Raw genomic sequence first — 27,266 nt, forward strand, 5'->3', positions numbered from 1 at the left:
TCTATTTGCCTGTACTCAAGTCCTGAAAACATCACTTCAGCAAAATTCACAGCTCGCGCTGGCTCACGTGGCCAGAATCCGACTGAAGGCTGAACCTCAGTCTCCTAAGCAGCAATGTCAGCCACTATCATCAGGCAAACACTTTCTGTGTCAGTGCGAGGTAACCTTGTACTTAAAGCCAGGGGATGGGCAGATTTCAGAGGATCTAGATTTTGTTCACAGCTCCTCAACAAGTTTCCTCCCTTATCCTGTGCATGTAACCCAAGCAGCCTTTAGTGCAATTTCCCATCTTTAAAAAAAGGGATACTGTTTCAGTGTCTAAATCTGGTTGGTCATGTTTGGAGATTAAATCATGTCTGTAACGTTTGCTAAAGGATATGAGCTATTACAGAGGGCTTAATTATTATCAACGGGAGATTAGTTGGCGTCAGAATTATGTTGATAAATAATCATAAGGTTTATGTTAGATGGACAGGCATTAAAAAAGCACAGCAAACAGACAGGCATGCAATTACATACATACAAGGTTGTTTTTTGCAGCAGACGGGCAACAAAATAATATTTATGTCTTATATTTCTTTAAAAAAACACTATGCATAATTGCTTGGCCCTTAATACATTTGGCAGAAGTTACCTGTTCTTCTTCTTCACTGCCTGTTCCAGCTAAACTCAAAGAGCTAAGGTGCTTGTGAGAGTCAGAGAACTGTGGAATGGAATGAGGAAGAGATTCAGTAAAAGATGACAAACAAGGTAGATATACTCGCAGAAACCATCTACACAAAGTGCACACAGATACTGACAATGTAAGTTGTTTTTCTCTATAGTCTTAAGGATTAGCAAGGACACTGCAAACATAAAGTGTAAGACATGCAGATAAAGAATGAAATAATGTATAGCAAAACTATCATTTAAAAAGAAAAAACAGTTTCAAATTCTTTTATGTTTCTTTTTCTGATGACAGCCTAGAAAAACATTAAAGAAGAGAGCTCTCTTATCAGCACATTCAAGGGAGAATACAGATTTTTCAGACTTTTTTTTTTATGCCTGGCAGTTCTCTGTAGTCCGTAAAAAAACCCAGCATCCCCATGCACGCACACAAACAGATCTTCTCCTTCCTAGTGCTGCATTTTCTGGCGTGATATTTATATTTTAATAGGAACAGAGATTCTAAGTAGCTGTTTACACAGAGAGATAGCATTTTCCCATTTTGAGTAAGGTATTTCAGGCATAAAGTAGTGATACATATAGCAAACCAATAATATATTCTGCCTTCCACACACAGGTAAAAAAAGTCATTAAACACTGATTTTTGTCAACACTGGAACTACTCACTCTTGTTGTTGTGTCTGAATTTAGGTTTCCATGGAGCAAAGACATTTCTGGAGGGCTCCTGGGTAATCCATCATCTTCAGAACTGGTCCCAGCATCCTCTGTTCTTTTCGCATGAAGTCCAAATGGAGGTGGAGGTCCCAATTTCATGGTAGGCTGGAGTTTCAACTTCAGCATGGCATAAAATACATTAGCATGTGATAGTGATGGAGGTTTCCCCAGTACATTTTTTAGCTCAGGTCAATGAGTTACCTTTATTTTAACTTCATAATTGAATGATCCAGGGCACAGGACATCTCACTTTAGACGTTCTCTTAGGGAGCCAAACAACCTATCCATTTTTCAACTATCATTTAAGTAGAATCAAGATATGATACTGCTGTCTAATTAACAAATGCGACATTTAATGTAAGCTGCAGACAGATATTACTTACTAATCAAATGTTCAACCACAAATATTATCCCACAAAATCAAGCCCGGAAAGACATTCCACCTCTTGCATTTGAAAAAATTATGTTGTGTAAATTACCTGTAAAGCTCTAATCCGATCAGAAACGTTTTCTTGAGAAAACACTCTTACTGGCCTTGCAGGCTCTTGCCCAGTCTCAGGGATGAAAATGCTATCATGTGACAAAGCTCTGCTTCCCATAATGCCTTTATGTGTCCTAGAATAATATAACAACTGAGTGAAAACATACAGACTTTTTTGCCAGTCCTATTACTCTTAATTCAGGTGGTCTGTTGAACATGGAGTGGGAGATAGGTGCACGCAGCATACATCACACATGAGATTCCAGACTTTGCCCTGAATACAATACAGTCATTCAGGCTAATCTAGGTAACACCAAACAAAAATTTGCAAATGCTGTTATCTGTCATGTTAACAAACTGAATCAAGGTTAAAGACAGTTTAACCCCAGCAATTGAATTATATCTTATGGAAAAGCTACCGCCCCTTGGCTGGAAGCCAGCAGCTGGGTGGCATGACAGTGCTGCAGGCAAGCCCAGGTGCAAAATGATGGGAGTTCACTTAAACGAGCCTGTACCTGAGATGGACTAACTTCTTGCTAATGTAAGAATGTGTCTTGCAAATGACTGACCATTACCATAGGAAGAATAAGTACCTTTTACTATTTAAGTGTGGTACAGCATTTAATGTATATCTCTGCCATGCAGGTCATTAAGAAAAATACTCCAGGCAATATAGTTCTCACATGGAATCATTTGCATAAATCCTTACAAGATGTTTACAAGGTCCTGTGCTCTATATCAAGATCCCTGGGATTTTCCCTTATGAGCCTGGGGGACACATTTTTTCCTGGACACTCTTTGTGGGTTGGTGAGAGGAAGCAGAAGATTCTTTTGTGGGTCGCTTCTCATATTCTGTTTCCTACCTTTGATGCCCGTGGTATGTAACTTCTTTTGCAAATGTTACATGTGGGGCATGAACACTTTGTTTCCTCATGGGAATGGTACGGGAGACCCACCGACAGACAGCTAGCTGCTAGGAGGTCTCTTGTTCTCATTTTCCTCAGCTCAGCTCATAGCCTAACTGAGCAGGGACCAGAAATGCGTGCACATGGCATTTCTTCTAGGACTCACTTCTTTAAAATTTTTTAAATAAGACAGCTATGAAATGGCAAACCAGAGTACAGAATACAGAACTGTTTGGGTTCATGTAACTATCAAGTTAATTCAGCTGACACTCTAGAGAAAAAAAAAAGCAAAAAAAAAGGAGAACTGTGTATTTTTGGATCTTAGATACTGTCGCAGGGACATTCAGGAACATAAACAAACATGGCAGAAAGTAACATTTTCCTTGTAATGGCTGCTATAAATATGTTTGATAAAACAATAGCAGGAAAAAGTTGATCTGTATTCCTGCTGCAGAAGGAAGGAAAGCCTGCTGCTTCTGCTTAATGCCTTAGAGACATTAGAAGAACAATTTATCTAAGTGAAAATGTGATCTCTGCAATGCATCCAGGGTCAGACAGATCTATAGCAATTTGCAAAGTAAGTGCCAGTCAGGGCTGTGATGGCTGCTGAACGCACCGACATTTTACAAAGACTGCAACGGCAGTCAGATAAGCAGTGTTATTGCATGTGCACATTTACCCCTGCATGCTACCTTTGCTTCCTCTTTCTAGCAGACACACACCTCCCGGATGCGTAATGGAGGTACCCTAGATGTCTCCTCAGATTATGAGTGCTCAAATTAATTTTCCTTCCTTTCAAAGAATTTCCTGGTCTTTGTCTGTCTAAGCAAATATTAAGAAACAATAATGCAACAACCCTGCAAGTAATGGCACAGGAACATGGCCAAAACAGCCAAAGATCGTACCCACCCGAACACGACCTTGTTGAGTCGTGCGCAAGGGAGAGAAAAGCTGACCATCCATATCTTAAAAATACGTTGTCAAACAACAACGCTATAGCCCACTGTTAGACCTGGTGCTGCCAGCCCGGAACTCCTGGAGCTTCAAGCTGGACCAATATTACTATTGCCAATGCCACAAAAGACAAAAGAAAAGTCGTTAATAATTTCTTTTGGTTGTTTGGCGCTGCCTGGTGGCCGCGTTGTATAATGTCGTTTTAAATGGCCGGGATGGTTTGTCTTTCCCGTCCCTGGGCACAGCAGCATCTCTCGCCTGAGGAGTAGGAGGCTTGTTCTGAGAGGCACAACATCCACCAATGCGAGGGCTTGCTTTTTAGGGAGCCAAGGGGCTCCTCAGTCCATCTCTCCATCCAGAAACACATTTGAACTTTAGACCAGGTTTCTCGTGGTTATCTTTTCAGTAGTGGGTAACATTTTTGGCAATGCCTGAACAAAGACAGGATTTTCAGAGGCAGACAGATACACAGGCTGGGATTCATCTGGTCTAACTTCAGACGTTAAACCACAGGTATCTACATTGGAGCTGGTCCCCCCAGCTCTCAAGAAATAGGCACTTCTAGAGCCTGGTTCGTCTGAACAATTTCAGATGTCTACACAAGAATGATACGGGCTTTCTTAGTAATGTTGACTTCCCTCTGCTGATTATAAAAGGCAGCTGGTGACTAACTCAGATGCAGACATTTGTCCCTTGGTCAGATGAATCCCATGTATACAGAGGAAATAAAGGCTTCGCAGCCTCTGGTTCCTGCTGATTTCAGTTGCAGTCACCCCCTTATCCCTTCCTTGCTTTAAAAATCTGGCATAAATGGTTAGGCATCTAAATTTCTTTAACAAACCTTAGGAGACACGTCTTAGAGGCATAAGACGATTCTGGCAAGATATAAGCTGAGTACCTAATTCATTTTTGAAGATGGGAATTACATTCTTTTGAAACGATAACCCACGGCTTATTTATGATTAAATTAAAGCATTTTTAGTTATTGTTTCTTGCTGCATCCCATCCAATTCCTTTGCAATTTGCCTTGCATAGCCATTTTAATTTGTACTTTCTTGAAAAAGCCAACTGTTTGAGAATGCAGCATTCTGAAAAAGAGGAGGAGGCAATTTTGTGGTGTCTTTAATCAATAAACTTGGTGGCAGTTCTGTATTTGTTTACCAGCCACAGTCCAAAGACTTACTCGAGTTTGTCTTCAGAATCATAATTAATGTGCATGTCGTGTGAGGCTGCAACATCGCTTGTTGACTGGAATAGCTTCAGACTGCTGCTCCCAGAAGATGTTTCTTTCCTTTTCTTTTTACCAAAAAACTTTTTGAAAGATTTGAACTTCGATTTTTTCTTTCCTAAGTGAAGAAACATAAAGAAGATGCAACCAGCAGCATTTGCAAATTTTTGGAACAATAATAATTCCCTCATAATTCCTTCATAAGTGGATTTTTTTTCCTGGAAGAGGCAACACAGTCCGCTCTTGCATTAATGTCTTTCAAGACTATACTGATAGCATGAAATTACTATTATCTTGGAGAATGGATTGCAATGTTTATGACACATAAGAAATAACCTACAGTGTAGGATCTTTCTAATAGAGTTTCTACTTGCCTCTTGAGATAATTAGACTGTGAAGAAAAACTTCGGTATTAAGAGCCTGGGATATAGAGAAGAAGTTTCAACTTGGAAACCCACTGCCTTTGTTCAGCAAGCTAAATAGTGATGATAAGGACAATGTTGTTACCAAAACCAATTTAAATGTAGAAAAGTCTTACTTAGGTGGAATGTGCAGTGTCAGGAGGCTAATGCTTTTATAATGTCAGTTTTATAATACATGCCAGAATATTTTGAATGTTAATTACGAGACTCAATGGATCACAAAGTATTAAACTAGAAACTAAGCAATAATCTTGAAAAGCAACGCTAGTCTTCTCAGTAAGGAAAGACCTGAATTAGGATCAGTTGCAAGCTCTGTGACGGAAACTACTTGAAATGAAAGCAGAGTTTTGCACAAGATGTCCCAACAACTTGTGCCTGTCCCATATAAGTTGGCATGACAGCACTGCGAGGCATCCCTGTCAGCATTTCACTTATCGTTGGATCTTGTTGGGTAAAAAAATTAACTTTGTCACAATATGCTAGAAAAATCTTATTTCAAGACTCTGAAAATGTCAAAAATCTAACAGCTCTTGGAGACAGGAGGAGAGAAAGGAAGAATGCATTTCCTAAACAAACAGATTCATTTCTGTGAGAGAGCGAAGGCATTGAAGCTCAAGAAGTCACAGCACTTCTCATTCACTGGGGAAGGGAGCAATTCTACCTGAAGTGTCCTCTCCATCTCCTTCAGTCTCTCGCTCCTTAGGGTCCATTATCCTTGAGGAACTCATGCGACAGTCACTAAAGGAGGTAGAAAAAGTGTCAGTCATATCAGCAAAATAACAGTACTTCACTATATATATGTATACATACATACAGGCAAGCTACTAAAATACAAAAATATAAAATATTTTGTGTATGCTTTTATATATAAACACATAGACAATATGTCTAAATATGTATTATATCTATATATAAATATACATAAAATATAAAAATATCCCATAGGATGAAGCTTATTAGTCTAAGGTATAATAAATTCCATAGAGTATTTCCACTTTCATAAGACAATAGTACATTATGATTTAGTTAACCAACTAGCCTCTCCTGACTGAAAATTGAGTTTCATGAAATTCTCAAATGCTTCTAAAAGCATGCATCAGAGGAGGTGGGCTTCTTCGACTCTCCCTCTCTACCCCTATTCTGACCACAGAAAAAATGCCTTTGTGATAATTACAGCATTTGGGTAATATGTACAAGTAACATTAGTAAAGAACTGCACGTATTTTTCCTTTATTTATATCCAATTTGAAGTATTCTATGGATTCTAGTTTTTCTTCTTTTTTAAGCAACTTGTGAAAAGATAACAACTCCTTTTATTCTTTTGTTCGTATAGACAACAGAAAAATACAAGTAAAAACAAAACAATCTATTTTCTTCTATTCTTCTCTCTTCTTTGCTTTTTGGAAGCAAAATATCACTTTGCTCATTAAGGTTCCTAAATTAAAAAATATTTCCAAAATTGTACATGTCCCACGCCTGAGGACAGAATATCTGCAATTTAAAATGCATTTTCAGAGCAGTAGTCTGTTTGTGCTCTCTTTTCTTCATCTGGAAAACCATAATTTCATGGTCGAGGCAGAATAAAGTCACGGATGCCATTGTCTGGGTGGTGGGTTAAATGCTGCAGAATAACTCTTTGGGCTGTAGTGGTGACAGATGCTCACGCCACAACCCGGATGGGAAGGTGAGTACACCGCAGCTATTTTGATCTCCTGAAGTACCAGCATACTTAAGTAACAAGGCTTGTAAATTCAAAGAGTTAGCGAAATGGCAATGAAACATTTATTACTCGTCTAAAACACAACGTGTCGCCTGAACATCAGCGAGCGCTTGAGCCGGGCTGTGACGAACGGCTGCACAACCACCACAGCAAAGGCATCTCTGCTGCCCGGTGGCTCCGGGGCTTCCCCGCCAGCCGGACCCGCGCGCTGGTTGTAAAACAACCCGCTGCCACCACCCATCGGGAAACCAAATCGGAGTTAAACACAAACATGAGGGTGGGCAACTTTTGGTCAAGGGCACCTGCCTTACATAGGGAGAATTAGTAAGGAACTGGCCCTAGAAAAGAACAGATGGATGATACCTATATTTTTAAAGTAAATGCCCGCTGGGAGGTGACAGATAAATATGTATTGTGGGCTGTGGCATATCTAGTCAATTATTAAACAGGCTCAGGGTGTCTCAGATTCACACTGTCATGTTGCAATAGCAATGGCAGGAGTGCAAATCAATGCCTTTAAAGCCTTGGCTGTTACATGCATGCCCTGTAGCTTCTATAAGCTACAGGCACCCAGAGGTGGGCTCCTGCAGTCTCTACATAAATTATGGATGCCATAACTCAGATCCCCAGCTGTGGCCCACTGGCATAGCTCCGCTGCATCCAGCTGCACTCAGGTGAGGGTGTATTTTTTTTATCCAAATGTTTATATGCCATCCTTCACTAGTTCTGAAGAACAAAGCCACCAGGGGATAAATACCCACATAATGGAAATGTTAGTTTGAAACATGCAGGCAAGTATAAACACGTTCCCTCTGGCAAAATTCAAGCAGATAACATATTATATTTCTGACAAACCAGAAATGTGTTGTTGTCCCAGCCCAAACCTTAGCAGCCAATTTTCTAGAGAATAAAAATGATTAAAAAAAAGTTAGCTCCACCATAATGTCAGAGAAGATTTGTGTGACTGATCTGTGACATCTGAGGTCACGAAAAGCATTTCCACTGCGTGTGCCAAACATTTGGGGACAGTAATACGTGACGAGGGGTGCGGCACACATCTCCTCGCTTAGGGGAAACAGAAGGACCCTGAACCCCGATAAGCTCTCTCCTTGCCAGCTGCGCGTCTTGAAGCAAGGTCCTTGCTCCCCTTCTGATCTCATGCGGCCATTCTTCAGGTCTGCCACATTTTTGCTGTTTTCTAAGGTTATTTTAAGAATTAGTGTGTCTTTCCAAAAAGTGCCCAAGACCTGGGGAAGGCAGCCCGCCACTGGCTGTGCTTTTGGGGATGTCTCTTGCAAGGGCGCAGCACAGGGCGCAGGGCTGGAGCACCGGCATGTGAGAAGGAGCCAGGTCCTTGGCCAGTGTTGTGCGATTTGGTATACTACTTATGTAGAACTTATGTATGTTGGGGTCCAGAGAAAGAAAAGACTTTCCAAGCTATAAAAGGAGCTTTAGCTTCTACTCCGGCATTGGGATTGCCAGATTAATCCAAGTCCTATGAACTATTCATGCATGAGAACAAAGGAGTAGCCAGCGGAGTCCTTACCCCAAAGCTAGGTCCACGCTGCTGCCCTGTGGCTTATTACTCAACTCAACTGGATCCTGTAGTGGCATGGAATAATTTCTGTGTTGAAGTGACACCAGCAACAGCACTATCATAAAAAGGAGCAGACCGTTCGTTCTGGGTCACCGAATAACTGTGTATATCCCACATGAAGTAGAATTCATTCTTAAACAACATGCTATACAAACATTGTCCCCTGAAAGAGCGCATCGTTATGAATTAACGATTTTAAATGCGGATAATATTACTTTGAAAAGATGTAATGTTTTGAATGCAGCAGCTTTACTGCCTGTTCCCTCTGATGGTGAGCCGCATCATGATTGTCCTGAGGTGGTGTTTCACTCCAGCCGACTACAGGAAGATCTGCAAGATCAACCTCTAGAGTACTTGGATCTAACCCTTTTCACCAATGGATCTTCATCCTACGTGAATGGAAAATGACACACGGGCTATGCAGTGGTGAGAAACTTAGAGGTACTTGAAACAGAACCTCTACAATCCTCAGTGAGTGCCCAAGGGCCTGAATTAACTCAATTAGCCAAAGCAGCCTGGTGGGGATGTAATCAGTGAGTGACTATTTATACTGATTCTAAATACACTTTTGGAGTGTGTCATGCAACGGCTATGCTATGGAAAGAATGAGAATTCCTCACCTCAGCAGAAAAGAGTATTTCTAATGGAACTTAAATCCAAATGCTGTTGGAAGTTATTAAGCTTCCAAGGGAAATCGCTGTAGTACACTGTCCAGCCCATACCAAAGGCTCCAAAGAAATTGAAATAAATAATAAAATTACTCGAACATGTAGTCAGATAGGTTTAAAATGGCCTGAAGTTTTAGGAATAGTACTATGGGATATTGGGATATTGGAAATACCCCTCGCCAACTTCTAGGGTTGTCATCAACAGGAACAGTGTTTGGAAGACAATTATACCCAGGACCCTTGTCCCCACTAGGGTTTCTTAGATGGAGATGAACGGGTTACCAAATTTGTATTGGGAATACAAAAATATCTACAACAAAATAGAGCACAAGCCCAATGGTTCCAACCAGTACCAGCAGGAATGCAAGTAGATAATATCCAGTCTGGGGATACAGAAATGATAAAAGTCCACTCTTGCAAAACGAAGTGGACCATAAATGGGAGTATCCATATACTGTGCTACTAACTTCCTATTTTGTTGTAAAAGTTACAGGGAAAGAGAATTGGATTCATCACTCACATGTTAAATGAATTTCTAAGGAATATCACTTAAATGAATAACCGCCACCCACGCAGAACCCCACTAATCCTGCAGTACGGTTGGCTCCAGTTATCCTGTAACAATTGTGGTCCCTGTCATCCTAGAAGGTGTACTAATAATTGTTTTAAAGGTCTTTGGGAATATTGCCGAGAGGCTTGGAGTCAGAGACGTATAACTAGTGAAGGTGCCTCTGGACACATAAATTGGTGCTGTGTGTGCAGACTACACCAGCCACTAAAAGTTAGAAGAGGCTTGCAACAAGACAAGGTATTGATAATTTGGGAATAACATCCAGATGAAATACACACATTTGTTGTGCTCAGCCTGTTTAGCTCTAATTGTATAGCCTTTATACTGATTATATGGGGGAACTTGTGATATGGATACTCTTGATACTCCTTGGATCCCTTTTAGTAATACTGTGTATATCCAGAATGGCTGGCGACCCTAATAGACCAACCCCAGGAACCATATACTGCCTGGGCTTCTTCCATTGTTTAACACTTTTTATTAATAATACAGCAGCTAACTCCAATCTGGCTATTGCCTGCATACAAACAATAGCGCACCAACTAAAATGGTGTTTCAAACCCAAATGGGTTTAGATTTATTGTTAGCCAGTCAAGGGGGTGTTTGTGCAGCTATTAATCCATCTTGCTGTTTCTATGTCAATAACACAGGTAAAGTGATAACAAACGCTAACTCTATTCAACCGTTAGTTTCCCATCTACACCCAGGCACCTCAAAAGATTGATGGGAAATGCTATTCAGCCATTGGGGACTTAATTCTTGGCTATCAAGCCTATTAGCCACTCTTATTAAGATTTTACTTCCTGTAGTTGTTGTGATCTTATTGTTCTGTTGCTTTTTTCAAAGTGTTCAGATTTGTTTCAGAAACGTAATACTTAGGAGCATGCAAGGGTATAGACGTACCCTTCTTGATGACCCTTTATAAGGCAGGTATGCCTATAAAAACAAAAGGGGGGACTGTTGTGCGATTTGGTTTACTACATATACAGAACTTGTTTAGCATAACTTGCTTAGCATTAGTAGCTAAATTTGCTGAAGCCTTAGGCCGCAAGCTGTGAACCTTCACCTAGATATGTTGAATTTTTACACAGTAAAAAGTAAAAGTAAAGGAAGGCCCCAGAGCCGGTTCAAGCCAGAAGGTAAGGAAGCTACATTCATTAACAGAAGCTGCAACCTTGGGGATAAGAAAAGAAACGGCCTGCCTAGAGACAATGAAAGGACCCAATGAAGAACGGGAAGACCCCAGACCCTAATATTACTACTGGTCTGAACTGTCGCATGAGGGGTGGGGAATTTAGATTGTAAGGGTATAACTGCCCAGGGATTTCTTTGTTCGAGGTCCCTGTTCGGAGGCACCCAGCTCGAACTGTAGCGCTATTAATAAAAAGTACTTTTATAGAGGAATCTATCTTTTGGCTTATCGATTCAGCGGAAACCTAAGAGTTGAATCCTGTTATGGTGGCTGGCATGCGTAATTTCCGTAACACCAGGTCCTACCACCGCTGCCGGAGTCGTCCCTGGACGGCTCCCCAGTGTCGCCTGGGGGAAGAGCTGGCGGCTTCGCTGTGGGAGAGCTGCCGAAGAGATCCAGGCGGTGCGCGGGGAGGAAGGTCATTCGGGTAAGACGACTTTGGAGTGAAGCAGAAAGTGACCCGAGGTGCGGGTCACAGGCACCCGCGGTGGAGGAGACACCGGGTGCAAGTTCCAGCAGCCTCTGCCTCCTGCGCAGGAGCCCAGAGACTCTGATGATCCCAGCAGGGACATGGTTTTTTTAAATTAATCCTAGAAGTTTGGGTCGGATGGGCAATATTGGTTTTGCAGTGGGGGTACTGTAAGGCTTTTATAAAGACTGCATCTCAACTCGGCGTTCAATAACAAGGATTGGGGAACTGTGCGGACCTTTCACTGCCCAGAGCTTGCGAGTCGACATACCTCAGGTTTTCAGTTCCAAAGGCAAGTTTCCAGCCCGAACCCAGGGTTTGATGTGACTCTCCCAGGCCCACGCTGGCTGATCCGCAGGAGGAGGCGGCGGCGGCCACCCTCGCCGCAGTCATGATGTTGCGCAAATACGCGCTGTGACGAGGACCGCGAGGCGCGGCCGCCCGCCCAGCACCAAGGGTGCGGGAGGAGCGTTATGGCTGCTGTTACCAAGGGGAGATTTGTCTGCGTCAAGAGACGAATGGGCACCCGCTTCCTTAACCTGAGGTGGGGGCGGGTCAGCAAGCAGCGGAGGGGGCCGGACGGAGTTGTGAAATGCTTAGCAGGCAGTGCGCTGGCGTGGCGGCCGGGTTTTCAGAAATATGCTTGAAAGTCAACAGATCAGTTTTTAGTGAACCTTGATTTTAAGCAAATACTGAAGCTGAGACTTAGCCACTTGCTTGAGTGTTTTGCCGAGTGACGGTTTCCACTAGAGCAATATTCCAACACAGCGTGAAGAGATTGTGGCCCCCGCTGAGCATCCGACAGCTGCCAGAGATCCCTCTGCGCTGGTCTGCAAGCAGGGCGCTGCCCTGCTTAGAGTCTCACCGAACCTAGCTGTAGGCAATCACATTAATTTCTACCTTAAAATTTACAATGACATTTTTATTGACGTGGAGAAAAGTTGTTTTTCCTTTTAAACTCTTCCTTTGCTGAACGCTGTTAGAGAAACACTGGTTTTCCCCTGCTCACCACCCATCACGAAAGAACTCTATTTTCTTTCCCAAATACATGAACTCAGAGAACTGTTCTATCTATATGTCCCCTTTCTCCTTTAGTATAATCTATTTTAACAATATCTTTAGGCAGGTTTTCAATTTTTCAAGCTTCTTCCTCAGTGTCTGTAACAAACCCTCCAGTATTAATACATTCATCATAGGAAAGATTCAATTAAAACATGGTACTTAAGAGGAGAAAAAAAAAACAGAGGCCAAAGTTTACCCTTGGTGTGACTATAACTGCTTGTCACTTCCCTGACATAAACAGAGATTTGACTTTTTGCTCTGGAGCTAAATTTTACCTTCCTCAAAGCTTTGCTTATAATCTATGACAGCCTGCAAGTTTAATAGCTGTGCAACGAAATGCTGACAAAATCCAGCAGCTTTGAAACGGCACCCACCAGCACGGGTGGTATTCAGTGCGCACTTACGCTTGGATCTGGAGGCTCGGCTGCGAAGCGGGGCTGCTGAGCTTTCTCATTTCTAGTTTCCCCAAGGATCTGCTGAAGTCCATCACTAAGTTAAATCACCCGGTGATCTGAAGACTCAGCAGGATTTGCAACCTAGAGGAGCAGTCTGCATCACTTCTCCTCCTCAAGGAGGGGGAGCAAGGTAAGCAAGGTTAGCAAGGGCAAGGTTTACCACACTACTCTTTTCCTCTTCTTTTTTTTTTCCTTTGCATTTTATGTGTAGTTCTTTTCACAACGGAATACTGGAGATACCTGGTTTATCAATTTGTTATGAGATTTTATAAGCCAAAAATGTCTGATGATAAATTGATAAATATTACCGAGCTTATAACAGTATTTCTTCTATATGGGACTTTTCCCAGCAGAGACTTTTTCCACTTTCCTTCTTCCTTCCCATGCCCTTTCTAGATGAGCTAAGATACAAGAAATACAGCTGAGACCATGTGAGTGCAGAGAATAGAGAGGGAATATGACAACACAACGGGTGTTTATTCCCCTTCCTATCCCTCCCAAATGTCAGTACATTCAAAAGTATGTATCCAAAAAATCACAGCTGAACCAAACAACAGCAATTTACACCTTTTATTCCTGTGTTGTATTAGAATATTCTATTTATAGTAGAAGAAGCAACACCAGGAATTAGTGTGATTTAAAAAAATCTAAATTTAGGGAAATGATTTCACATGAGAGGAAGACTTGCCCTTTTCTCTCTCCAATATCATGATACGCACTACAATTCCTACTGGTATTACACAGCCTTATGGATTTGGGAAAGAAAATGCAGGCATTCTGGGGATATGAAGAAAACCCAAATATTCAGAAAGACTCCTCTAGCTGAGGTAGTAACCGAACCAAATACATCCTAAATACCAGAGGTGAAGACTGAGGCAGATTTTCCTCATCCACCCCTTCTCTGAGGGCTCAGATCTGAAATGAAGGCACCAACCATGGGCCATGCAGCCCCTTCTCCTGTCACATGGACAGCAGAAAAGGGACGGCTTGAAGTCTCCAGAGGGAGCAAGCCCCGGGCGCCCGCTGCAATCCCCTGCCAGCAGGAGGCACATCAGCAGAGCTTTCACACCTCTGGAGATGTTCCAGCTCTCCAGCACGTGGATTAGTGAGAACACCATCCGGACACAGCTCCAGGGCGCCATGCCTTGGCATAGCGCAGGTCCAAAAGGATGTTGGGATCACCTGCCTCCCAAGCAAAAGTTTATCCCTGCAACTAGGGCAGACCGTGTGCTGAAGACATTGTGCAACGGGGTGTGCTAGAAGGAAGTGTAGGAGAGCAAGGTAAGGAGCTTGTGATGGGGAGGTATTCGCACAGTGCAAGAAACCCTGCTGTTCAACACACCTCTCTGCTCAGACCTTCTCCTACTAACAGAGATCCCAACATCACTCCCGCTTTCAAGCTCTCAAACCACTTTCAGTGCTCCCAAGCGATAATGCTTGAGCCTAGCCAAAACTAAATCTCTCACAGCATGCCCAATTATAAAAACCTTTCCAGAAGTCATCCATCATCTTAAGCTTACGTTACGAAGACAAACCTCTCTTCTCTACCCCACCCTTGTATGAGATTCAACAAGGCCAAGTGCCGGGTCCTGCACTTGGGTCACAACAACCCCATGGAACGCTACAGGCTTGGGGAGGAGTGGCTGGAAAGCTGCCCAGAGGAAAAGGACCTGGGGGTGCTGGTTGACAGCCGGCTGAACACGAGCCGGCAGTGTGCCCAGGTGGCCAAGGCGGCCAATGGCATCCTGGCCTGTATCAGAAATAGTGTGGCCAGCAGGAGCAGGGAGGTGATCGTGCCCCTGTACTCGGCACTGGTGAGGCCGCACCTCGAATCCTGTGTTCAGTTTTGGGCCCCTCACTACAAGAAGGACATGGAGGTGCTGGAGCGTGTCCAGAGGAGGGCAACGAAGCTGGTGAGGGGCCTGGAGCACAAGGCTTATGAGGAGCGGCTGAGGGAACTGGGGTTGTTTAGCTTGGAGAAGAGGAGGCTGAGGGGAGACCTCATCGCGCTCTACAACTACCTGAAAGGAGGTTGTAGCGAGGTGGGGGTCGGTCTCTCCTCCCAAGTAACAAGTGATAGGACGAGAGGAAATGGCCTCAATTGCACCAGGGGAGGTTTAGATTGGATATTAGGAAAAATTTCTTCACTGAAAGGGTGGTCGAGCCTTGGAACAGGCTGCCCAGGGAAGGGGTTGAGTCACCATCCCTGGAAGTATTTAAAAGACGTGTAGATGAGGTGCTTAGGGACATGGTGTAGTGGTGGACTTGGCAGGTTAATAGTTGCACTTGATCTTAAAGGTCTTTTCCAACCTAAACAATTCCATGATTTTATGATTCTGCAAGAGGAGGTCTAGGAAGCACAGTGAAGTGCTCGCCCTGAGCTATCACGGCACATATGAGCCCAGGTATGAGGAGTGTCCACGTGAGTGAGATGCAGGTCTCTGGGAATCCAATTAGTTTATATAAAATACATCCAAAAAGCTCACATAAAGGGACAGGAGAATTTGATAATAACTGCAATACCATTTCCAAAGCCATAGATCTTCCAGCTCCAGACCTCTCTTTATGTCAAAAGAGGACAGATTTCACATTTTATTCAGCCTCCAATTTTTAAATCAAACGAACAAATGCACCTGAGTGCATGCTTACATACACACAGCCATCCTAGGAGCTTTATCTGGAGTCCCAGCACTGTGACTGAAGGCCCACCCTGCCTTTCTACCATATGTCAGCACTTATACAGGATCTGTACATATTCTAGCTGCATCCCCATCCTTTTTGAATTATTAAAAATAATTTACCCAGAGAAGACATATTTTCTGAGAAAACTGGACTGTTTTCCTCTACCAAATCTATATAAAATATCAAAGATAAACTTCATGCCAAACCAAGAAAAACACCCTGCCACTTTTTGTATACAACTTTGCCTTTTGTTTTCAGTTGGGCAGACGATCATCTCCTTCCATTTTGTTCAAATGTTTTGAATCAGTAAACAAAAAGTATTACTTTGCAAAGTCTCTGACTTCATGTGTTCTCTGCTTAATAATTTAGTGTGGATGCTGTTAGCACCTACTTGTTTACGCTGACTGACGTCCATGGGGACATCATCTTCAAAATGTGGTATTTTCACAAATGGTTTGCTGTCTAAAACATGACAGTTCATTATCCATCTTCATCAGTCTCACACTGAACCTGGTACACCTTCCCCATCGTTTCTTATCTGCATTATTGGTTAATAAAAGCGTTTGTTTCTTTGCTTGTGGCTGACATTTTTCTCCAGCTACTGTTACTCTTGTAGCATGCTCTCATGTTATTAGAAAATCTGTGTATTGCACGACCACAGTGGTGTGGTGAGAGCCTGTGTGCCACTCCTCATGCTCAGAGCAAGGCTGGCTGCGAGTAGCTTTGCTACCAGCATCCTCTCCCTGGCTGCGTGGGCCCTAGGCTGGCATCCAGGTGACAGCACCCAGGCTGAACACAAAGTCAATGCCCTCCTCTTTAAAACTCTGCCTTTTAGGGATCTTCCCATCCTCTTCCCAGTCGCTGTCAAAATGAATAGAGCTAGGTGTGAGTGATTTGCCCTTTCTCTCAGAAATGACTAACAAAAGTTAGTTGCACCAACACATAATCTCTTCCAATGCTGCTCCTTGTGCCAGAGTTTGCTATTCCTCCACCTCCAGCTTCGGTGGAGGTGGAGGAATAGCAAGCTGTGGCACAGGGACCAGCTACGTATAACTACTGACATGTTACTATCTCTCTGCACCAGCCCTTTCCTTTGCAGTACTCGCATCTATCACTCAAATCCCCTGTTGCACACTGTGTAAACATAAGGTGGTGCCCGATGTCCCTGTGATCACTGATAGAAGAGACATCAAGGGAGCTCAAGTAATAAAATACCTGCTAAAAGGAAGAGGGGAGAGGGGAGATAGGATACAGCTCACTGCATGGGCTCCGCTTCTGAGCCTTTGTGCGAACAGGGCGAGACCCGCCATGACCAGCGTGTTGGACTTCATGAGCTACGACAGGAAAAACAGAAGAGGCAGCAGGTCCATCTTCCCAAGCCTTTCAAGGGTTTTCTGGGTGTTCAGTTGTTTTCACTTGCTTTTTTCACTGCTGTTGGGCAGTGTGTTTTCCTTCACCTAACCAGCCCAAACTCCCCCCTGGTGCATCTGTCCCTGTTTATTCCAAAGGCTGTGCAGATTCTCCTGTCAGATCCTCACCAGTCCTTCTGCCGTGCCCCTGCCAACAGCACATTCCTTTCTCTATTACAAGCACAATGCATTTCCAAAGGACGGGGGAGGGGGGAACCCTGCTCTCTCTACCTGTTTTTTTTTCAAGAATTGATAGATCTTCCTTCCCCTGTCGTTTCTGAGAAAAATGAGAAACACCCCATAAAATAAACTTTCCCCCCAAGCAGCTTTTGAAGAGTGAGCTTTTTGTTTTTAAAAAAGTGCATTCCACAGAACACACAAACATAAGAGGTCAGAAGGCAGCACTGGGATTGCCCAGTCTGGTGTCCTGGATAGTGCAGGGAATAGGCAGTCCCCCAGAAGGGTGCAGGGAACTCTGCTTCCCTGACAGAGCTCAGTAACTTGGGGGTACACACCTTGTCAAAGGTCGCATTTTGTTCATGGGAAAAGCCTTAGCTTGCATGCTTTCTTTAAACAAAAAAACCCAACAACAAAGCAAACCAAACTACTATATAAAGAATTAAAAGGGAGGGGGGGAGGAGTTTACACTGGCAAAAGAATAAAGCAAACTCATGTGAAATATCTTATTCCTATGGAGTAACCTCTTCCCTCTTGCTTTCAGTTCTCTATTTTTTGTGATTTAATAGACGGGCCAGGAGATCTATTCTACCAACATGGAAAGCATTATTATAAGAAGACCTGTTAGAGTAATAAAGCTACATTGGCTCTCCTTCTTCTTTCTCAGCACACAGGGACAATAAAGACATAGCTGTTTAACACAAAGACACAAGACCTCCCCCGGCCGGCTCCCTACTAGAGATCCTCTGCTATATTTAGGAGCACAAACAGCTCAACATACTACCAGAGTTTTAGGCTTGTATCAGCCACCTTTACTGGCAGAAGCATAATCTGTATTTGAACTTAAGTAATATCAAGTGTTCATGTAGAGTACTTTGGCTAATAATGTTCTGAAGAAGTTAATCTTTTTTGTACAATAGCAGGCTAACGTCACTCAGAGTCAAGGGTCAGGAAAGTATTAAAAATTCACTGTCTCTCTCCTTGAAAAGCAATAGAAAAGAAAGTAAAATGTCTTGCTTTAGTTAGAACAAAATTACATTTGATTCTACATGTCACAATTACAATTATTCTTGAATTCAGCACTGGGAACATTCCTGAAGCTATTTCACAAAAATAATTATACCAGGTCTTTTGGTATTCAGAATGAGTAGAAATATCAACGTTGTTATAAGGTCTCAATGCCTTTAAATTCAAGGAAACATAACAGGGCTTTCATTGATCCTTCCTTGCTTTTTGGAACCATGAATACAATAAACATAGGTCTGTATACCTATGTACGCACACACACACACTTACTTTGTGGCAAAAAATAATAAGACTCACCTGGAACCACAGCAGGCCCTGAGGAATGGCACACTTATACCTGCTGCTCCATCAATTAGCCTAATGTAAGTGTGTTCTTGTACAGTGCAGAGGTTAATGGGAGTTTAAGATGCAGAAAATGTTTAGCACTACCCAGAATGAGATCCTTATTCAGCTTTATCTGCTATTCTAAAGAAAACTCAGTAGGCCAAGTTAACCAGACAATGAAGGCAACTGCTAACATCAGAGCTGAATGTGGCCCAATTTTCATCCTTTCTGAGCCCACCTATACTGCATGGAGTATTTACTCTCAGCTGCGTAATGTGTGGTGTACTCAACAGTGTCATTTCAACCGTTTTACTAAGTTTCTTGAAAAGTTAATGACAAATCTTTTCAAATGTCATGTTCATCTGAACACAGAATATAGCTATATCTCAGGCCTACTTCCAAATATTTTGCCACTAATGTGATGAAAAATACAGTCCAGTTTGGCCAAACACAAGTAATGAGGAAAGTGCATGAAATAAAGAGATTAGGCTAGGCTTTACTGGCTTCCTTGGGAATTCCTATGCTGGAAGGATGAAGTAATTATTGTGATCATCTATGCACCATGTGCAGAATAGTTTTAATATTGAATATTGAAAGAAGAGAAAAAAGAAAGGAGACAGGGAATGCAAAGAGAATGAATTAAATATTCTAAGAAAAGCCTGAGCCCTTCCAGGCAGAGATACACCAGCCTACCAGCTGAGACTAGCCAGAACATACGCAGGTTGATTTCCAGGAGCTGCTCATGAAAGGTGCCATCAGGGGCCCTCAGTCCTCAGCACTCCCTTGGCTTTGCCTCGTTTCAGCCCACTCCGCTCTGCCGAACCGTCTGCAGTCATGCGCTAACCTGGAGTCACCTCGGATGCAGGGATAACAAGAAGCCATGTCTCCAGCCCAAGGACCGGTTCGCCCTCCTGGGTCATCCTAGCACGAGGGAGTGGCAAGGACGGAGTGAGATCCGGCTGGAGCCGCAGGAGGGCGGCGGGAGGCGGTGGGGAAGGGGAGCATCTTCCCCTGCATTCCCTCTGCAGGGCTCTGGCTGCAGACTCAGAGGCCAGCTTCTTCCTCAACGTCCGCATGAACTGTACAAGAGGTACTGCCACTGTCAGCGCAATCTCAATCCTCTGAAATTTCCCGGGGCAACGGCGCTCACATATTTCAGCAATAACTGCTACCTTGTAAACACATTCCACATTCCTGTTGCGTTAAACCCCACAGGCCAAATGCAAAGCTGAATGGCCTCTTGTCTAACTGTTGTACAAGGCTCGCTCTGAAGTGGTACATGTGGCAGGCTTTTAATTGGGAAGGACCTTATTTAGCTTGTTTTGACCCTTCCTAATTTAGTCCCTCTCGGCTTTCAATTGATAATAATTTTCTTGAGCCCAGATGGGAGAGAGATGAGCCACGGGCTCTTTTCTCTTTCCTCCACCTAAGTAACACGCAGATCACTTCCAGAAAAAAGAGCACCAGATTTTTAATGCGAGGTCACAGCAATACATGAGTACCGCAGGGGTTTCAGGTAGGAGTCTAGTTAAATTGGACAGTCTTCCTAACCCAAATAACTTCTTATGTGAACGGGCTGGAAGGTTGCTTTTCTGACCATGCCACAATAAACAACATTGCTGAGTCTTTTCATCTTTGCTCAGAACCTTCATCCACAATCTATAAGAAAAACACGATCAGGATTTCACAAATGTAAGAGCCCTAATTTTTTGTCATTTATTCCCTCGCAACATGTACTTGCAAACTTTTCATTCTTACTATCCATTCAGGACATATTTGTTATTTTGTGTTTGAAAGAGAGGAGATATTTTCCTGTAGCTCTTCTCTCCCCATATACTTGCAGGTCTGTGCTCCAAACCACACTCTGTGCTCCAAAACAAGGATATGAGCAAATGGAAATAACTGCCACTTGCTCAGATTCTCATTTTCCCCTTCGGTCCTTCCCTGCAGCAATAACCTCAGTGAAAATAACTTCTGGCAAGTCACTCTGCATGTTTCACCTCCAGTTGCCACTTCAGACTTGCAGACTTTTGGAAGTCAATACCCTGAATGCAGCTTAATAGTTTTTACTGCTGCCTTGTCAGAAGTTCAGAGCCAAGTCTCGAGCACGCCCTACACCACCTGCACAAGCCCACTCCTTCCCTTGGACTGGGAAGTAGAAAGCATTTGCATGTGCCAAGTTGTCCAGGACAAGTAACAGTGAGCATGTGTGCTCATATATTCACAAGATTATATGCAAAAATGTTACATGCAGAACAAAATGAGGAGAGGGGACTGGAGAAAGTACAAGAAAGGACAGCACTGAAGAGCTCAAGCCTTCCCTGACAGCATTTATAACAAGAGCAAGGGACATAGTCACTGGGAGGGCTCCTGCTCCTTATCTATCCAGAGCAGCAGAATACGCTACCAGTCACAGTATCATACCGATTGTGCATCCTCTCTCATCTGCAAAACAGATGGATCTAGCTCTGACAGGGCTTTTATATTAAACCGGTGCAGGATGACAGGTGAAAAACATCACTATATGATGCTGCTACTCCTTACGTTTAATTTCCTAAGGAAACAACACTTACGTGACTGCACTGTCTATCCTGCTCCATTTTCCCATTTCCCCATTGCTCTTGAAGCCATTGGTCCTTTTCAGCTGAGTTCGATGGAGAGACGTATCTCAAAGCTATGAATCTTGACCAGGTTTATGAAAACTGGTGATCGTGCAGAGTCCCACTGCAGAAAAGCCGACAGCAGGAGGAAAGCAGTTGCTTGTTCCTCTTGCTAGCCAGTTGAGCAGCCAGTACGCCCGTAACCCAGGCACAGCCCTGATGAGCCTCTAGGCTGGCCGTTAGAGGATACAGGCGGTTGGGTATGACAGAGAGTCAGGAAGAGACGGGAGGGACTGAGAAGTGAAGTCCTGCAGAGAGCGCACGGGGGGAATTCATACGGCAGCAGGGGAGCATTACCAGCCTGGTGGAAGCCAGCTGCTGTTTAGAGAACGATGCTGATGTTATGATGATGCTGCTGCTTTACTTGGAGGTGGAGAGAAGGAAAGAGAGTGGAAGAGGCATCTGCCAGCTCTTGTGGCTCTCTGAAAGGCCTGAGATTCAGACCTGTCCCTGACATCAAGTCACATGGGACTTTCTGGAGAACACCACAGCGTTTCAAGAAACTGTACTCCAAAGGTACAGGTGTTTCCGCTCATACCACTACAAAGCCTACCATGACGAATTTATGCTGAACCAGACCATACACATACAAGGCTGGGATGACAACAAGCCTACAACTTGAAAAGGCTCTCCAAAGGGGGAAAAGAATTTTACAGGTGCGTACAAAAGTATGGAGAGATTAAATGCTTTTCCCGATGTCCTCCAAGAAGCATCTCTCAGAGTAGGAACCAGAGTGAATCTGTCATACAGAAGCCGTGCTCAGCTCCAGGCCTGTCCCTTGGTCCAGCTCTGCCGGAGCCGATGGTGCAGACTGAGATGCCCTCTCTGGTCCAGGGCCCAGCTCCCAATGGCACGCCGTGGCATACTGGAAAGCAGGAGGCAAAGGGAACTGGATCCCGTTTCCTGGATCTCCCTTGGAAGGTGTCCCATGGACCACTGGTGGGGAATACACTGGGAGAAATATCCCCCTTTCCCATGTCACCACTTGCCCTCAGTCTCTTCTCACTTCTGCCACTGGGGCAGAAATTCTCCCTGTCCTCCTTTGACCTGAGGAGCACTTTCCTTGTGAAACCCCTGTTTTAAGATCCCTTCGGCAGAAAGCTCTCATGTGCACATTTGTTCCTGGCTGTATCTCCCTCTAGGCAATGAAGAAAAGAAGACACTTCAGATATTAATAGGTCTAAAGCACCTTACTCTGAGGAGATGCCTCTCTGCAGAGGATAGAGGGAAGCCAGGGTTACCTACCTGTTCATGGTTAGGTGCTCTGCATTCCCACCATCCTACCCCCTGTGCCAAGTAAGCCCCAAAGGCTACACGGGAACCTGAAAATTATGTTTAAAAGGGGCAGAAAGGAAAAGACCCATTTGGGGACTTAGCCCATTTGTCCCTAGGCTCACTTCTTTGAATACACTACGAATGTTTTACTTCAATACTCAAAGCCCAATGAGATGCAGGTTATTAATTTTTGAGTATGACAAGATTATTATGGTTAATTTAACATGTGCAGGCACTTAACTAACTACTGTTGGGAAATATTTGTCATTAATTCAAAAATTTCCTGCCTGCAATTTGGCAGATATAGTGTAAGTGAGCTGCAGAAATCCAGCATGACATAAAGAGCTCTCATCTGCCATCACCTTTACACGTGACTGTACAATACTTGAACTCTGCCTGATTTAAATGAGCACAACAAAATCTACTGCAGCATTCATAAATTAAATGACATTGGCATTCAGACACTAGAGAAATCTAACTTAAGAGTATGCTCTTCCAGATGTAGGAAGAGGAGCAGAGAGGCACACAACCTCCCCATGGGGGGCGAAAGGGACACCATTGGGAGAGAGGGTGGCAGAGCAGCATTCCTAATCAAAGCTCAGAAAGCAAAGCTGTGTGAGCAAAAGCTGCTTGTGGTGGGCTTTCCTCCTGCCTCCTGTGGGTCTGCCATGATCCCAACCAAGTCAGGCGGGGCAGAGTAAAACCACTGAAGTGGTTTCATTCCGGGGCAACCTGTCTCTCAGGCATGGCACAGCCCTCCAGGGCCATCCCACCACTCCTGGGGAGGGAACTCCCCGCCTCAAACTGCTGTGTTTTGCTTGCTTTCCCAGGGAGGCAAGCGAAAAATCTGTGTGTACAGAGCTAGTTACAGCAACAATTCAAAACTCATGCCCAAAATGATGAGTCTCATGGCACCTTTGAAGAGTCCTAGCACTTCTGTCTTTTTCTGATCTCTTGGGCAGGTCCAAAGTAACAGAACAGATGCTCAGCACCCATCCAGTGGCTTACGTAGTTTAGTGATGAATCGTTTTGCCCACAAAGGCTCTCCAGCTCTGTGTTTTTGCAAGTCCTATCACTATCAGATGCATCCTACCTATCAGCCCCTTGCCAGCGCAGGGGCTCCATGCATTGCTGGGCCTTTTTCAGTTCTCTCATACAGCACAGTCTCCTGAGGAACGGCATGTTTTGGTACACCTATTCCTTCGAGCTTCACAGAGGTGTGTCAGGATAAAACTTGGGAACGTACTACCAGAGGGGACTTCCTGAGCATGCAGTCCCCTGTTTGTGCTGGCAAACACTCCATATAATCCTTTCACAGGCTGATTAAAGTCTTATTTTGAAAACTATTCAATTTTCCCCATCCCTTCGACTGAAATGCTATTCCAGAACTTTGTAACTCTGATGGTTAGACATTCCCAGTCTAAATGGCCAGTCTATACCAATGTGTCAATGTGGTTCTTTCCTTGAAGCAACTTTTCTCTCCTGCCAGGGGCATTTAGAGAAGATAGCCATCTCCCCTTTCATCCTTCATCTGTGAAGTCAAACAAGCCATGGCACCTTAATTTCCTCCCAGAGAAAAGCTCTCCATTCTCCTGGCCATCTTACTAACCCTTCTCTGCGCCCGTCCCACTCCAAGCTCACCCCTTCTGGCAGCCAGATGCCCAGAATCAGACACTGGATCCTAGGTGGCCTCTATAGCTAGATGACACAAAGGTCACTCTTGGATTTAAGCTTCCCAGCTCCCAGCTAGACTTGCACAGGTTGGCAGACAGGCAGAGAGGAAAGCATTCACCTTCCAGCTCTAGCACGCTCTCTACTGCAAAGTCCAAGGGCATGTCTGAGTCATTTGCTACCAAGAAATGCCATTCTCTGCAAGCCGTATGTTCCAATAACCTCCCAAGACTTGGCTCTTTCCTACGTCCAGCCACCCAGATCACTGATGCTGGCTGCCAATACCAGATTACAGGACCCATTCCAGCTTCTTTTCAAACCCCGAAGCATCAGCATACGCTCCCTTGGCTGGACTCGCAAGAGCCCAGCCATCTGCATACCTGCAGAGTGTCTCTGGTGTAGGTGTAACGGGAAAATATTTAGCCTTTTACATGTAGTTGGCAAATGTACTAGCTCAAGTTTGAGGAAAATCTGACCCCCTTTGCTTAGGGGCCTTCTTTTCCTTTTAACATTTTTTTTCAGACATTTTAAAAATATTTGTGAGTCGTGGCAATGGGCAGGGAATGAGATGTCTAGCAGAGCTCCCAGCTCTGGCAGAAGAGCATTACTAAGAGGATGACGCTATAGGGCTTTGTGAACAGAAGAAAGATCAGGGAGTGCTGGACGACTTAATCCCTTGGGTCCCACACTACTCTCTGAGGATGCTGCTTTACTAAAACAGCTAGATCAAAGTGACTAAAGAGGTTTCTGCTGTTAACTGTCTCCTGAAAGTTGTTGACCTTGAGACTGGAACAATTAAATGAAATGTGAAGCACCTCCTCAAACAAGTATTTCTCCTTCTCTGTCCTACATCACCTAAACACACATTAGTGTGAAGTTACACTCCCACACTTGGGAGAGCCTTTTGTAATACAGAACATCCCGAACTGCACAAAGATCCTGCCCTGGTATAGATTTTTTTCTCCTTTCTTAAGTGGACATAGACATTGTGGGTCCTAGGAATGGATGTATGAGCTCTCCCATATGTGTGATAAAGACAAAAAGCTTGGGATATCAAATTAGACATGCACACTTTGAAAAGCGGCTGCTGTATCAGGTATGCAATGTGAGACTGGGAATTGTTTTTCTGAATACTAAGTGTGGAAAATATCAATTGAAACTGCACTTACTCAGTCTCTCTGAAGAAATCAGCTCTTGAATGCCTTAGAGTCAGCACTCAAATTAAACAGCTTCATATTAGAGATAATTAAAATATATGGCTTAAAAAGAATCCGGTCTTTTATGTCCCTATTCAGAATCCACCACTACAGCCTCCTGTGCAAAAAAACTACGAACATGCTTGCAGTGTACATGTCCTAAAAATGTTCCGCCAGATCTTTGGCTGATGTCACTTGGCGGTCCTCTGCTGAAGTTAATTGGAGCTGTGCCAAATCATATTGCTGAAGAGCTGAAACCTACTGTTTATAGACTTCTGAAAAAGGCAAGTTAAATAGCTTGTATGCACCTGGAGAAATTAATTTCCACATTTTTCAAAATATGAAAACTGTATTTTCTGTGAGGAGTGGTCCTTCAGAAAACTATCATGCCAGCCCTATACCAGCACTAGATATGAACATACTCTGGTTTAAATCCTACCATCTCTGCTATCTGCGAGTAGAGAAGAGAGGCTACAGCACAAGGAGACAATTTTTTTACCTAGTTTTTTTTTAGAATAGCACATCGCTTTGATTTTTACCTTTTTCAAAGGGTTTCTTGTAACCTATCAAAGGAAAACAAAAAGCAGTAACAAATCCCATATGTTACCAATCAGAGGCAATGATTGCCGGCCTCTGCAAACAATACATAGTTAGAGGAACTCGCTGCTTTCCATTTTGTAAATGTGCTACAAGGAACCTGTTGCAGCAAGAGCGTGGCAACCGATAACTCTTGATCACTTAAGGATTTTTCATTAGCCAATTCTACAATAAATTAACTAGAGAAGTTTAAAGGTTGTTTTCAGCACTTTATAAAGAGACACCACAAGGAATTAGGGAAGACAGTTCACCTTTCCACTTCACTTTTTTACTTACCATCCGATGAAGCTTTAGTAAGTACAAAGGCAGGTCAGTACTCCCACAACTGAATGTTGTGCATCTGTGTAACCAAGAAACGCATTACACCTGTGGGAAAACAACCTTTAAAGCACTGCAGACGTAAACTTTCTTCAGCTGCTTACCTGCGTATGTTCCTGTTTGCCAGATTCAACGTAATTCAAGGCTACTGGTGTTTCAAAAGGGATCTGTCACCTCGCCAGACATTTAAGTGGTAGCAAAAACAGCAGAGGCACTTTCAAGTTTGCACGGAGGATTCTGTAAAGTCTCGATTCGACTTGGACAGTGCACCCTAAGTCTCATCAGTTACCCAGCACCGGGCTATGCTCTGCCTTCCCGAAGCGTGAGTTATTAGCACTGCCCCGATCCCTTCACCAAGTGATCCCTGTATCTAACACCAGAGGAGTCGGTCAGAGGAGAAAGCACCAGTATCCCCCAGTTGCTAGGAAACAAGCAGGGAGATCCTGACCTGAATTCTTAGCGGAGGCTGATGTTGCTCAGGAAGCTTAGCTGGGTCCTTCCCGGAAAGGCAGGGACGTGCCGAAAAGTTACTCCTGGCTTTGCAAAGGCCACCACATAGCACCACCCAGGACAGAGGGACAGCAGCTGAACTATTTTTACACCAAAAAGGCATCTGTTGTGAAAATGGGAAGCACACGTGCAAAAATGGAGGGTAAATTTTCTGTTCTTCATGCCAATGAAACGAGAATGTTTTTAACCTTGAAATAAGATCTTTGTATTTCAAATTTGGTCATTAGATAAAGTGGAAGAAACCATCCACCATGCACACAGCCACAGCACTAACAAATGCGATGGCAGAATATTAAACATACAAAAATCAAGACATT

At 43.7% G+C, this 27,266-nt stretch overlaps 1 protein-coding gene across 5 annotated transcripts in view; it reads right to left on the reverse strand.

Moving 5' to 3' along the window:
• The window catches only part of CRACDL (CRACD like), a 47,499-nt gene extending 20,644 nt beyond the window's left edge, over positions 1-26,855 (reverse strand). Inside the window, exons 1-7 of one of the 5 annotated variants that reach the window (XM_075136783.1) lie at positions 26,544-26,810; positions 26,398-26,461; positions 6,032-6,108; positions 4,904-5,066; positions 1,860-1,995; positions 1,333-1,497; positions 635-703 (exon numbers count right to left, since the gene is read on the reverse strand). In XM_075136783.1, the coding sequence (XP_074992884.1) occupies positions 635-703; positions 1,333-1,497; positions 1,860-1,995; positions 4,904-5,066; positions 6,032-6,098 (600 nt within the window). In that variant the 5' untranslated portion in view covers positions 6,099-6,108; positions 26,398-26,461; positions 26,544-26,810. Of the gene's footprint in view, positions 1-634; positions 704-1,332; positions 1,498-1,859; positions 1,996-4,903; positions 5,067-6,031; positions 6,109-26,397; positions 26,462-26,543 lie in introns of all 5 variants that reach the window. The other 4 variants (XM_075136948.1, XM_075136691.1, XM_075136868.1 and 1 more) reach the window with 4 other exon arrangements.
• Positions 26,856-27,266: the final 411 nt, after the last annotated feature.

The sequence above is a fragment of the Calonectris borealis genome, chromosome 1, assembly GCF_964195595.1.
Source record: "Calonectris borealis chromosome 1, bCalBor7.hap1.2, whole genome shotgun sequence".
Classification (NCBI taxonomy): domain Eukaryota; kingdom Metazoa; phylum Chordata; class Aves; order Procellariiformes; family Procellariidae; genus Calonectris; species Calonectris borealis.